Here is a 14,105-nt window from a genome sequence, read left to right as displayed (position 1 = left end):
ACTGTGCATTTTGTTTCCCAGTAGTCTGATAAATCCATGCCTCAGCTAAGCCTCCACGCAGTGCTGACAGTTCAGCTGCTGGATGGCAACTTTGTCAGCAACTAATAAACTATTGCTTTCAAATCTCAAGCCATGTCACCAGTAGTGCCAGGTTTGATGAGAAACTTTGATTTCTTTCCTACAGTTGTGAGTCTGAACCTAGATAAGCCTGGTTATGGCAGAAGGAAGGCAGAACATGGTTGCTTAGAGCTCATTTATACAATTTATTTTCGTACCATGAGATCAGACATTCTATAGAAAAAAATTGGCAAGCAACATGTATTTACTTTTGGAATGAAAGGGAGAAGGAAACAAATTGAGGAAAGCTGAAATGCCAGTCCAAGGACTGTGATTACACAGTAGTCATCACTTTAGAAGTTGGCACTAGTCAGCTGGTGTTACAAAGTCAACTCAGGTAATTCCCATCCCAAGCGTTTGGGAGTAACATCAGTGCTTCAGTTGTGGAAAAGCTGCTGATGCTGAGGTTGTAGTCAAGGCACTGTACTGTTTGCCAATGTATGCAGTTATATTGCAGTGTCCTTTTATTCTTTTTTTCTGTTTGTTTAAAGTTGTCTAAAGACACTACAGGGACTCTTGGGCAGTTTGTAACCAAATTACACCAGTCATAATGCAAGTGTCAGATTAAAAATTAAGATGCTGTCCTCAATTATTATGAGAAAACCATTCAAAGCCTTTGAGGCTATGTTTCCTTGGCTGTTAAATCACTGCTGATGACTGCCCTGGGTTACAGAGCTCACTCTGTGTCTAGTCCCATCTAAGGGAACATCTAGGCTTCTATCACCAATTCCAAGCTGCAGCCTGCGGCAAGTGTCCTTGGGAACAACTCTTCATTGCACTACCACTGTAAAGTTACTTCCATGCCACCCCCTAGATTGAATATCATGCCTGCCTGTGGGTAAGGCAACTGTGAGACCAGGGGATCCAGGGGTAGTTAATGGGTAGGCAGGATGTCTAAGGCCAGGTACTGGGGAATCTAGACTGTTTATGTACCTATGTCTATATTTGTATACATATTTTCCTATAAGAGGCTTTTGCCCTGGTCAGGAACACAGGGCATTTCCATCCCTGGAAGTGTCCAAAGCCAGGTTGGATGGGGCTTTGAGCAATCTAGTCTAATGCAAATGTCCCTGGAACTAGATGATCCTTGAGTTCCCTTCCAACCCAAACCTTTCTGTGACTCTACGATTCCTTGAGGTTGTTGGTGCTGTTATAATTTGTGTGAGTGTTGTATTTCTTGTGTTGATCTGTGTAGCTGGTAAAGCACATGCACATATATGTGTATGTGTATATATAACAATTGTGTGTATGTGTGACTATTAGTAATACATGATCAGCCTTGCTACTGGTTGGACTCAAGAACGTGGAGTTGTGGCAGTCAAACCACATTTAGGCTTCTAGATTCATCAACCCCTAACACTTCAAACACAGCCTTGCACGAAACAAACAAAAAAAAGGATGCTTTAGGTTAGTGGAGCTCTTCCGTCTAATAATGTGCTTCTGATTTTTTTCTTGGAGCACATATTCCCATGTTGATCCACTATATGCCTCTGAAATATGAATATCCATTTTCAGGAAAGGTCTGGACAACTTAATTGTTTCCCTTTACTCCACTTTCTGAACCAAAAAGTCAGTTATTTTTGTGGACCACAGTGGAATAGACCACCTGCAACACAGAAGGGCAATGTGCAGATGACATGAAGCCCCTCATTTATCCAGACAGATTGATACTGGCTGCAGGCTGCCTCCTAAAGGACCATTCTCTAGATGAGGCATAATAGGATACACCATGCTGACACCTTCCCACCCATTACAAAGTACCACCACGGCTGGGAAGCCATGTGATGACTGAGGATCTTGGCACTGCTCTGCTTCATCATCCCACTACAGGCATCTGCACTTCCTTCCATCTCCTTTGCTCTCATTTATGGCACTCCACAGACTGGTTGCTTGGAAAATGTTGAATAAAGGACACAAAAGGGAAGGAGACAGTAAAGGTATAGGTCCACGCAACTATTGCCATCTAAGAGACAATCAATCCCATTTTCTTTGCCCATGTCCCACTTTTTTAAAAGCTTCAAGGCTACTGTAGCTGCTAGGGTTATCAAATACTTTTAATATTCCCTTGACCAATGTGATTTAGATAATTTTCCCCCTTATCTTAAAATGCCATCAACATCTTGGTAAGATTAAGGGACGAGAAGGGTCTTCAGCCTTTCCAGCTGAACCTGTTCCTCTCCATGCCAAACAATTTTGGGTGTCCATAGCCATTTGGAGAAGATGCAGGTGGATCACTCATTGCTGTTTAGCATGCTCATTTGCATGCAGAGAGCTACATGGCTTCCAGTCATTGCTCCAATAATCATGCAGTGTCCCAAGTGTTTCTCTTCTACAATAAAAAAGGCAGCAGCTCCTCAAGGCTCTAATGTAAAAAGCTGCTCAAGCATGCAAGTCCTTGCAGAGGATTCAGTTAAAATGATCCTGAGCAGAGGTCGCTTTTGGTGGTGCAGGACCAAATGCCACTTCTTTCTCAGAAAGAGCTGCTGAAGTCCTGTATTTCCATTCCCAATTTGCTGTCCCCATTTACTTGAGTCACACTGTGAAATGCCTAACTCTTCCTGGGAGACTCCTATAGCTATTAGGGTCTTCAGTCCTATTGTGTATAAGTCTGAGGCATGGCTCCCATGCCACAGAGCCTAAAATGCTGGGCAGCCTGTAACCTACTTTCCCAGTCAATGAACCTCACAGGAGTGTTTCCTGCCTCCTTGGAATATTGGGTAGGATGAACCAACAAGTGCTGAGCCCAGCTTATATTTGAACAGTTGCTGATGGATTACAACATGAAAAGCTTAATTCCTACTAGAGAAGGAGATAATGGGTACACTGAGCATCACACATCACTCATGACACTATAGGCAGGAGATGAGTGTTGGAGATAGCGTAGGAATCTGTGATGAGGAATGTCAATGTGGACTAGGTACTGCCTCATTGTCATCCAGCTATTGACAAAGCAAGCTAACTCCTGCAGAAACTCATTCTGCACCTCTACTAGAAATAAATGATGAGTTTAGGTGAGGTTTAACTGTGCTGAGATTCAGTCACATACCTGATTTAAACCCTAACAATTTTCTTAGTCAAGCCAGCCTCTGTTTTACAACAATGGAAGCTGACCATGACTCTTCCTAGGTGCAGGAGAAAAATTCTTGTTCCTTATAATAGTTATCATGTGTGTTGCTTCATCCCTTGCTGTCAAACCAGGGCAATGTTTGGCTGGAATTATCTGTCTCATTAAGATTTAGGTCTCCAATGTTTTCCATCACTTCAAACCCCAAGATGTATATCACACGTGATGTTGTGGCTTGTGTGCTTTGTAAATAAGGAAATACAAATGCAACTATGTGTTGCATGGAAAAAAAAACAGACCATAAACATTTGCTGGAGTCTATATTCTGTGTTAACTTTCTCAGGTTCCTCTTTGCCATGATTTGCAGCTAACAGAAAAACACCACTTGGAGTAAGGGATAGTACAAACGGCAGCTGCTCCAAAGTCTAATAGTTTCCTCTGAAGAGAAGGATAACAAGCAGATTAATATGGACTACTGTGGAGGTAGCTGGACTGATTCTATGTAACCCACTCCTGTGCTCTGCAGTTCAATTCTTTTGAGACTGAGGGATTGTCATTATTGAGGTTCACAAGGGCATGTAATATATAAATCACATCTACCTTAACAAAGTGATAATTCTGTTTGATGAATGCAAGGTAGCTACACGTGGGTGAGAAAAGTACCATGTTTTCCTGTGCTTTTTTTACAATTTGAACAATTACATCAGCTATTATCGCAGAAGTACTGCAGGAAGGAAATTCAGTGCTGTGCTAGCTGTCTGTATCAGAGCTTGTCTTGATGACTGTGTCACAGAGAGAGCTTTCTCCTCCTCCAGTGTTAAAAGAATAGGTGAAAAGTAACCATGTGGCTTTTGCCAAGTTTCGGGACAAAGTAACCTTTCTTTATAAAAAAATACTAATCACTTGCATAATATGCAATGTACATAGCGATCCATTTTGTAACTGCGTTGGCCGAACTAAAATCTTGCACTAAGAGTGATCTGAAACAAGCACTTTAAATGGGATTATTTGAACTGCACCTACTATATTATTGATTTTTAAGAGCAGAATGTGTCATTTAGCCTCAATAATGACATGGCAAGTGAGATTGGCAACTACTGTATTTCACATATAATCCAGAAGATATCTTTTTAACCTTCCTCTTGCTGTTCCGCTAAAACAAGGTGGATCAGCAATACTAAAGGTTTTATATATGCTTAATTGTTAAAAAGAACGTTTACCTGTAGAATCTGTTCCTTGTCCTTATTTCTCTCTGTCTCTGACATCTCATGGTCTACCTGTGGATTGCCGCAGGATTTATTTAAAAGCATGGGTTGTTTTAGAAGCAGATGCATCCTCAAGTGTACTGTATAGACTTAGCCCCTGTCTGTCCAATGGGCAAAGCAAGGAGATCTTCTGGAGGAGGGTTGCTTTAAGCCTATACTACTTCAAATTTGTTTCTGACCACCAGTCTAGCCATAGTGCAGGTTAGGCAGACCTGTGGTGTGACCCTCCAAGGCTATTCCTGCATCCTTTTAGGTGCTTTGCAATTGCAATAGCAGGAACTGCCTGGGCTTATTGAAATAGATGTCAGGGTTCAGCTCCAGTATCTTGGTGTATGAGTTACCTGTCAGCCCCAGATACCGGAATATTAAAAGAGAGATACTGGGAGATGTGTTTCTCAGCAACACCCCAACCTTCCCACTTGTGCTCTGTTTTCCATGGATATATTTATGTGGTATTTTGCAGTTGATGCGAACTCACTCTACCCACATACTGAGCCCACTTTGAGTGAGTCAGCTCCATCAAACAAGCTGAACAGCTATGGTTAACCTGCTGCTAAGCCTGAGAGGTTAAGAGGGGAATATTAGCAGCTCCAGTTCAATGCCAGCTAAGGGTTTATGGTAACAGAGGGAATGTGTGTCCTCCTGCACATTTATAGACATCCTCAAGGGGAAACAAAATTAAGACAGATCCTTCCATACTTTCACTTCTAGATATTTCCATGCTTGAGTTCCCATCCCTTCAATATACTGATCTGCTCCGTATCTCATACTTGTAGGAGTTTGTGTGTGCCAATAAAGCTTGTGACCAGTCATTCCTAGCCCACCCTCATATGAAAAGCTCTGCTGGAGAGTTGCTTTCTGCTCTGATATATTTCCTGCTAAAACAGAGATGTTTTCTGTGGCATGGTGGCTTCAGCTGCTGGTAACAAGGTGATTTTTGTTAGCATCAGAAAAGGGTGGAAGCTGGCCTACCTCTCTGCCTTGCTGCAGAGCCTGCTGGTGGGACATAACTATGCATGCTGATCAGGGCTTTGTTCCCAGTAGGAGCCATGAAATACACACAGAGCAGGGAGAAGATGTAACTGCCACCCAGGATGCATCAGAAGAATGCTATTAATTCCCCCATGAGCTTTGGATGTGGGGGGATAACTTTCCCAGGCTCAGTCTTATTGCATATACAAGTCGTGCACCTTAAACATTACCTGTATTGTGGGTGTTTGTATTATCGTGATTTCTGAAATTGAGTTTAAACAAACACTCTGTGCCAGATATTGTGAGGAGATAAAAGGAAGTATTTTGACTGCACTCATCCGATTAAAAGTCAAAATGGTGCCTTAGAAGAAATACTGGTCACTAGTCAGTAACTCTGACTTTATCTTGCTTATTTTAATAAGACATCTTTATTATTAAAATAAGATGTCTGCCTTGTAGCTCCAGAATAAAGTTATTCCAGTGCCAAAAGTGTGTTTCCTTAGAGGGAGAAACTAGCAGTTCCACCAGCTGTTTGTGTCTGTGATGTAGCTCTGATCAGCTCCATGCCGCCAGGGGGGACAGAAGATCTCTGGGATACAAGGGACAATGTCATCTCCTGTACAGTGGTTCTCACTATTTGTAGCCCCTACAGATGAAATAGTTTATGGGGTCTTCTTTGGATATTGTTCTACTACTCCACAATGATCATGTTCAAGTGCTCTGCTATACCATGAACATTTTCTTTTTCTATTTTACTGTTTTTTTTGGGTGCAGTAGCATTTTGCAATCCAGATGTTTAAGATGTTTAAAAGACAACCTAAAGCTATTCAGATGTATCCTGAGTAAGAAATGACTGCAACACCCACCAGCTTCCACAAGATTTCATACAGCTGCCAGATGCAAAAGCTTTTAGGAGGTAATTGGGAGCATTAGGGGCTGTCCTGCTACACACCCTATCCCAGCTCTGCTCTGGAAATGGTGCAAACCATCCCTAGATGAGGATCCCAGGGTCTCCACTCAGGAACACTATATTTGTTTACCCCTGGGTGTAGCAGTAGCTCAGTGATGCACACGGTTTCATCAAATAGAAGGCTCTAATTATGTTTCATCTTCATGCCAGGGACAATTATGGAGGTGACTTCACCTTGTCCACTGCTTTTACACATGAATATGGGAGGATGAACTGCTGGGCACAGGCTGTAAAAGCCTGGAGCTGATGTGATGCAGAAGCACTGGGGGTTTACTGTTACTGAGGAAGAAGGTATATTGATAATGGCAGCCTCTTGACTGCTTTTAGCTAACAGATTTCATGTGGCTCAAAGCCATAATTCATTCAGCTCCAGAAAATTATGACTTTAAGGCTGTGTCATCGTATTTTGCAAACACACCTCGGAAAGAAACGAGTCTTGCTGTGCCCATATCAAGAAAGGAAATTAATCATACATCCAGTGTTTATGCAGTGATTTCCCCCCTGCTTTATTATTAACTGATATATCATTCTATTACAGTCTCAGTCTCAGCTGTGCTTAAGTCACTTGTTTTGGTGTCTTTGAGTTTCCATATACAAAAAGGGAAAAATAGTTCCTTGTCCTCATACTTTATCTGTGTTCTGTCCTACTGGAGGCAGCTCAGGGTAAGGAATTACACTTACTTCATGTATCAAAATCTGGAAACCTAGTGTTGCCTTACAAGAATTTCTAAGGATTCTTTTGACTGCTTTCTCTCCAGATGTTCCAAATTCTTGAAGCAAATAGCTCTTAACTGCTAAAAAAGTTCCTGTTTCCTGTCAACCTTTCAAAACAAGAGAACAACTTGGTTTTTCTTGTGCCATTTCTTGGTTTAAAAAACCTGAGTTGACATTTAAGAGAAAATTAAAGTGTTCTGATTCAAAAACAGAGTAAAAATAACAAGCTTTTATTTTGACATCTCCTGGAAGTGAAAATCAAATTTCCTCTTGCTAAAATATTTTCTGACAAAATCATTTTTGACATAATGTTAACTGGATTTGTAAGAGGAAGAAAGGACTGGCGTGAAGGTGAGTCCACAGGCACTGAAAGTGTCCCTAAAGTTGGCTTAGGGAATGGGGTGTTGCTGGTATGAAAATCAGGATGTGTAGATTTTGGGTTCTAGTATATTTTTGAACAGATTGCTCCATACATTCTTTTCAGTTTAAGGCTTTACTGATGAACAATGTGATAAGGAACATTTTATTGTTAGAACCTCAAATAAGCCAAAGCCTGGATTTTCCTAAGGCTCCCAGCTCCAGCCTGCCACTGAAGCAGAAGGGGTTATTTTAGCATCCTGCAGAGGAGTGCATGGCAGCTGATGTTGCTGAACAGCACAAAGACATTTGACTTGATAAGGCAGAATTTGAGGCATTTTCATTGGGCTCTGAAGCTGATGCGTAGGAGAGTTTCTTCTGCACCCATTTAGAAGTATATGTATATCTAAGTGTCTGTAAAGGAGAGAGTCCCCATTGTCTATATGACCTTATGCTTGGCTTGGACTTCTTTTAGCAGAGTGCATGTACACACACACACAAACGTAGACACACACCCCTCCCCATACTGGAGGTTTTGTCTCTTTGGTGCAAGAATTTAGTCCTGTGTGATTGCAAGCAAGAGTAACTGAAGCAACAAGGTCAGCACAGGGATGTCCAGCTGTCTCTTGTCATTTCATATGATTCTAAATGAAGCAATTGCTATCTCCTCTTGCTCAAGTTTCTCTGGTACCTGAGAGCCATAGTCAGAGGCTAAGAATATGCCAGGTGTTGCACAAACCAGTGCAATTAGACAGTCCTTAATGGCAAAGCTTATAATATACACACAGGACAAGGAACAACAGAGAGATAGAAATGGAAGGAGGACTAGGCAGCCATGCAGCGGGATTGCAAGTCAATCCGCTAAGTGATGTTTCAGCCTTCACTTAGTGGGAACAGTTACTGAATCCATCAATGTGTAAGGTGCAAAATGCCCAGCCAGGCACTTGTCTGAATGCCAAACAGATGTAGGATAGAGATCGATTTAATGAACTTATTGGAGGGATGAGTGAGTTGTTTATCGATTAACAAGGAATGATGAGGGGATGGACAGTGAAGGGCCTTGAAAATAAACACCAGCAGTTCATCTGATGTGAGAGACCAAAGAAATGGTAGAAGGGTATGAACAGAGAAGAACACCTGGGCAGAACACTGGGTTAATGCAATGATGATTGCAGTAGTATTCTGAGCTATCTGGTTACTCATGAAAGCTGGACGAAAAAGGTCCTGTAGTGGCACCACTAGAACTGGCAGTCTGGGTCAAGTTGTATGAATAGTCCAACAAGACCAGATTTTAGAGATTAAGAGGTTGGAATTCTGCACCCTATTGTGTTTCTTTAGAAAATCAGTTCTAAAATGCTTGTTCTAAAATCAGAGCCCTTGAAAGTTACCCATATTATTCTAATAAACCCCATCTATTACTGCAAGACCTTCGAAATGAGATGAGAACTGGGACATTATCGCATTAGCTGCAGGTGTGAACTCATATGGAGATAGAGTCATAGAATCAAAGAACAGTTAGGGTTGGAAAGAAACTAGATCATCTAGTTCCAACCCCCCTGCCATGGGAAGGGACACCTCACACTAAACCATATCACCCAAGGCTCTGTCCAACCTGGCCTTGAACACTGCCAGGGATGGAGCATTCACAACTTCCCTGGGCAACCCATTCCAGTGCCTCACCACCCTAACAGTAAAGAGCTGCCTCCTTGTATCCAGTCTAAACTTCCCCTGTTTAAGTTTTAACCTGTTGCCCCTTTTCCTGTCACACAATCCCTAATGAAGAGTCCCTCCCCAGCACCCTTGTAGGCCCCCTTCAGATACTGGAAGGCTGCTATGAGGTCTCCATGCAGCCTTCTCTTCTCCAGGCTGAACAGCCCCAACTTTCTCAGCCTGTCTTCATATAGGAGGTGCTCCAGTCCCCTGATCATCCTCGTGGCCTCCTCTGGACATGTTCTAACAGTACCATGTCCTTTTTATGTTGAGGACACCAGAACTGCACACAATACTCCAAGTGAGGTCTCACGAGAGCAGAGTAGAGGGGCAGGATCACCTCCTTTGACCTGCTGGTCAAGCTTCTTTTGATGCAGACCAGGATATGGTTGCTTTCTGGGCTGTAAGAACACACTGAAGCCGGCTCATGTTCATTTTTCTCATCTACCAACACCCCCAAGTCCTTCTCCACAGGGCTGCTCTGAATAATCTTTAATGGTAATCTTTAATGGTGACTTATTTTTCCCATTGCTATTTAGGTTTTGTTCCGGGTTTCAGAGGGAATTGCTGTGGTGGGATGTAGAAGCCAAGAAAAGGAGAGATACAGAACAAGTGAGAAGAAAGATGGAAGAAACATTCAAAGGACGGAAGTGCAGGCATAACAGATGCAGATACTGTGTGGCTATAGGGATTGATGGTCTGAAAGAGTTAGCACAGAGGAAAGAGTTCATTTTCAGAGAACAGAAAACACCCTACTGAGCTCAAGTGGGACTAGGGCCCTTGCTTTCACTGCTTGTGCAGCTGCTCTTTCCAGCTTGAGTGGGCTGACTGCTCCCTTGTTATTCCCTTGTGCTGACTGGAGAGCGTATCTGAATAGCAAAGAGACTTGCAATTAGAGAAATGCTTCAGAGAGCTAAAAACCTCTCATTTTTGCTGAATGTATATTTTGTTGCATATTTTGGTTTTAAGACATTCAATTAATAATTTTTGGGATTGTCATCTGCTTTAAGCAAGCACTGAGGTTTGATCCCTAGGTGTTCTAGCTAGCAAATAAGGCAAGAAGCCTGATTTATCAGTGTTAAGAAAGGTGGGTACCTTCATATTTCTGCATTGCTGAAACATGATGTCCCAAAAAAGGGAAGCAATTTGTAAGCAAATGCTTTGCTTTTCACCTGAGAGATCTCAACTACACCTCTGTTCCATCCATCCTTCCCTCATTTTGCACATCAGGCCTGGTTAGGAAAGGCTGGAGGGTAGCAGATGGGAAGCTGACTGTTGCTCAGTTTGGAAAGCAGCTACTAACATTTGGCTCACACCTGCCAGCAGACTTCGTATACACTTGTTTATCCTCCTCTGTACCATATGTTACCATGTAAAATCAGTTCCAATGATCTATTGCCTTACTCCTATCACTCCTATTATGGTCTTAACTGAGCATTTCACAGTCGTTAATGCATTCACCCTGACAGCGTCCCTGTTGCGTAGGCATCTAATATCACCCACTTTACAGATGGGTAGCTGAAGCTCTGATCAACAGCTCCTCAAAAGTCTCACTGAAATCAATGGGAAGGAGACACATCTCCAGGAGATGTGAGTTTGGGAGAGTAACCTACATGCTCAGTTTCCCCAGGGAATTTACTGTGGAGTGAGGAAACCCCTTTTTAGGTCCTACATGGATGCTCAAAGTGATGATCATTCTTGATTTCTTGGCACAGAGCTATTCCCTGCCTTTGCAAGACCCAGCAGACCTGTGGCGGCAGGTGTCCAGCCTTATTACAGCCTTAGCCATTAAACCCTTGCCTCACAACTCTTCATGTGCTCAGAAAGACCTTGAAGAAATGCTGTCTGTGACAGAAGATAAAATCATAGAATCAATCATAGAATCATAGAATACATTTAGTTCAAAAAAAAAGGGTTCATAGAATAATAGAATCACAGAAAAGATTTGGTTTAAAAGGTAGTCAAAAGCCCATTCACCTAATGTTGTGAGAGCAATCAGCTGTAGAGTGTTCTGCCCCCATGAGAGAAGTTGATAAGGACCAAAAAAAAATGTTTCTGCTGCTGTGGAGACTATTTCTCCCATTTCCTCTATTCTTTGCATCCTTGCTTGCCTCTCAGAAAATCACTTCTTTGCAGCCCTTCAGATTTAAAATCTATGTAAAGAGGAACAAGGGTTTTTTGAAAGGTACTGTACGTACCTATCAGTCACCTACTTATTAATTATAACTAAAAGCATGATTAATCTGTCATGGATAAGGCTGCTAAGTAACACTAATCATGCTAATATATTTCTGTCACTTACACAGAAGGCAACATTATTATCAGGTTTACATCCATGTGTACTAAAGACCATACACGCAGTAGCTGCAGAGCACTGGTTACATTCTTTCTGCCACAGATGGGGTGACGTTGCAGTGTGGATATCTGTATTGCCCCCACAGTGCCTGTGTAGTGATTTATTTACTTGACACCAGCAGGATTTAATGATGTTATCTTTTGCAAGTAATTTTTCTGTCTAAAATGGGTAACAGTTACAGCTATGAAAAACATTTCTACGGGCTCATAATGATTATGAATGAAATTCCTCTGTGGGAGGGGTCAGCATGAAGACCAAGATCCTACTTAAGCCCTTCAGTGAGCGGAAGCTAAGAGATGTGTTGATCTGATACAAATGTGAACGAGTAAGGAACATAATTCTTTTGGTATGGCAGAGCATAAAACTATCTCTTCTGTGTTTCTCTTAATATTCAACTGATCTGTTCTTTAATAGTGTAGATGCTGGAAAGTTAATTTCAGGTGCCAAACTCATGACCTGAAATGCTTGTTCATCCATTTTGTCAGGCAGTCGATGGGTGGATCACAGCTAAACTACACTGTTTAACTCTGTAAAATGCTCTGAAGAAAAGCTTTTCATAGAAGAGAGTTTCAGACCTGACACCTCCAGAAGGCTAATGAGGAGCAGAAGACAGGTAGGTCACCCTTTGAAGGAACCATTTTAGTGATGCCTGGGTGACCTGCTTAGACTTGATGTCCTATTTCTGGATGTGAAGTGTGTGAAGAATACAACCATTAGGCTCATTAAATATACAAACTGAGGAGAAAAAGCCCAACTTCAAATTTGCCTTTTTATACCTACTAGCTTTTTGGTTAAATAAAATAAAGTTTTATATAACAGATTTTGTATGAACTACCTAGAACTAAAGAACTACACTGCAGAAGGATGCCTGCAAGTTGTAATCTTCATCCCTCCTGTGCTGCATGCCTCAGTGACCCAAATGAAGAAACCATTCTGGTTTTCTTCTGAATCTTGCCACATGCAGGCAGAGCCTCAGTCAGTAGATTTCTGAGCATACAAAACCATGAGAGCTCCCACAGACTGTACAGGGTAATAGTGTTTTTCTTCTAGGCACTGCAGTAGCCAAGTCACCATCAGTGCATAGTGGGACAGCAGAGGAAAACTGATAATATACCAAGTGCTTCAGAACAAGGGATGTTTGTGTGGCCTTTGCTTAGCTAACTTTATTCTTTTCTTGCTCTTTAGTCATCAGAGTTTAGTGTAATGTCAGCCACAGCAGATTGTCTGTAGCCACTTACGTTATTATAGTGACACAGAAATTGTTAAGGTCACCATTAAATCTTGGACTACTGTCCTAAACATAGACACTCTTTTCTTGCACAACTGTGCTTCCCTACCCTTTCTTATTAATAAACATGATATCCTGGTTTTCTTTGCTTTCATTCTGCACAGCTGTACTCTTCTCTTTCATCAACAGAGAGTCACAATTTTGTTTATTACACTGAAATACAGATTTTTTTTTTTCTTTATTTATGAATGGCATGCTTGGATTTTCCTTATGGAATAGAAATTAAAACAGCACTGACATTTAGAATGTAAAGGAATTGCTCCAACTGATTATAGTCGTGTTAAAATGAGTCACACACTTTTGGTCCAAACTTCCTGACATACACATCCATATATATTAATCACTATGACATCACTGCAGAACTATTTTTGCCTTGGTAATAAAAGCTGAATGCATTTGTCAACTTGTCAAATTGTATTTAATCCAGTGAACATACAGACAGGTTAGGAAAGACACTTGCTCTCAAATAATAGCAGAGATCAGTTCTACATGTTTTAAAATGCTGTGCATGTAAAGGCATGTAAAATATTTGCAGTTCTGAAATGTATGTGAAAAAACACTATAAAAACACAAAATAAATGAGGTTTACTAAGACAAACTAAACTCACCTGTCAACAAATGCATGGTGGAGTACAAAGATAGGATCATTTGCAGAGCCTTGTACTTGGGACATGGAGCCATTCATGTAGATGTGAAGTGCATTATGCAAACCGCTTTGAGATATGTTTGATATTGCAGTCCGTGGATCAGCAAAGCCTGTATATTCAAGAGGAAATCATATACTGATATGACAATGCGTATAATTTTCTTTCCAGTAAGACTGAAGATCAAAGTACCTACTTTCAATTCATTTACATTCAGCTTTTTAGACAAGTGCTTAAGAAAACAGGTAAAGGAGTGCTAATGTATTTCAAAGGCATAACAAAGTGAAATTATAATAAGCTAAATCAAAAGTCTTGCCATGTAACTAATGCAGGATGTCAGCAGATGTACCGCTTAACTGCTTTATATTTTTATATTTCTTTGTCCATGGTGCCTGACTGTTAAAAGGCAGCGTGATCACTTTAGCCATTTGTGTGTGTTCATCTATTTGTGTTGAGAAAATTTATTCGCTTAATTTTCATTTTTTATCTCTATACTTACAGGTTCCTAAGATAAAACAGGCTATACTATCCGATCATATAACCATTTACTATTGTTTGTCTCTATAGAATATGCTATTTTATTAATAGCAACCAACTCAATCCAATAATAACCTTTACAAAAGAATCTGGTAAATAATAATTTTCCAT

General features: G+C 41.1%; 1 protein-coding gene across 1 annotated transcript in view; it reads right to left on the bottom strand.

Moving 5' to 3' along the window:
- Positions 1 to 14,105, bottom strand: part of TYR (tyrosinase) — a 49,608-nt gene that overhangs the window by 14,886 nt on the left and 20,617 nt on the right. The window contains 1 exon segment of the mRNA XM_005149696.3: positions 13,422 to 13,569. Coding sequence (XP_005149753.2) covers positions 13,422 to 13,569 — 148 coding nt within the window.

Source organism: Melopsittacus undulatus, chromosome 2, assembly GCF_012275295.1.
Source record: "Melopsittacus undulatus isolate bMelUnd1 chromosome 2, bMelUnd1.mat.Z, whole genome shotgun sequence".
Taxonomy (NCBI): Eukaryota; Metazoa; Chordata; class Aves; order Psittaciformes; family Psittaculidae; genus Melopsittacus; species Melopsittacus undulatus.
Note: the sequence above shows the minus strand (reverse complement) of the source record. Positions and strands in the feature narration are given on the sequence as shown.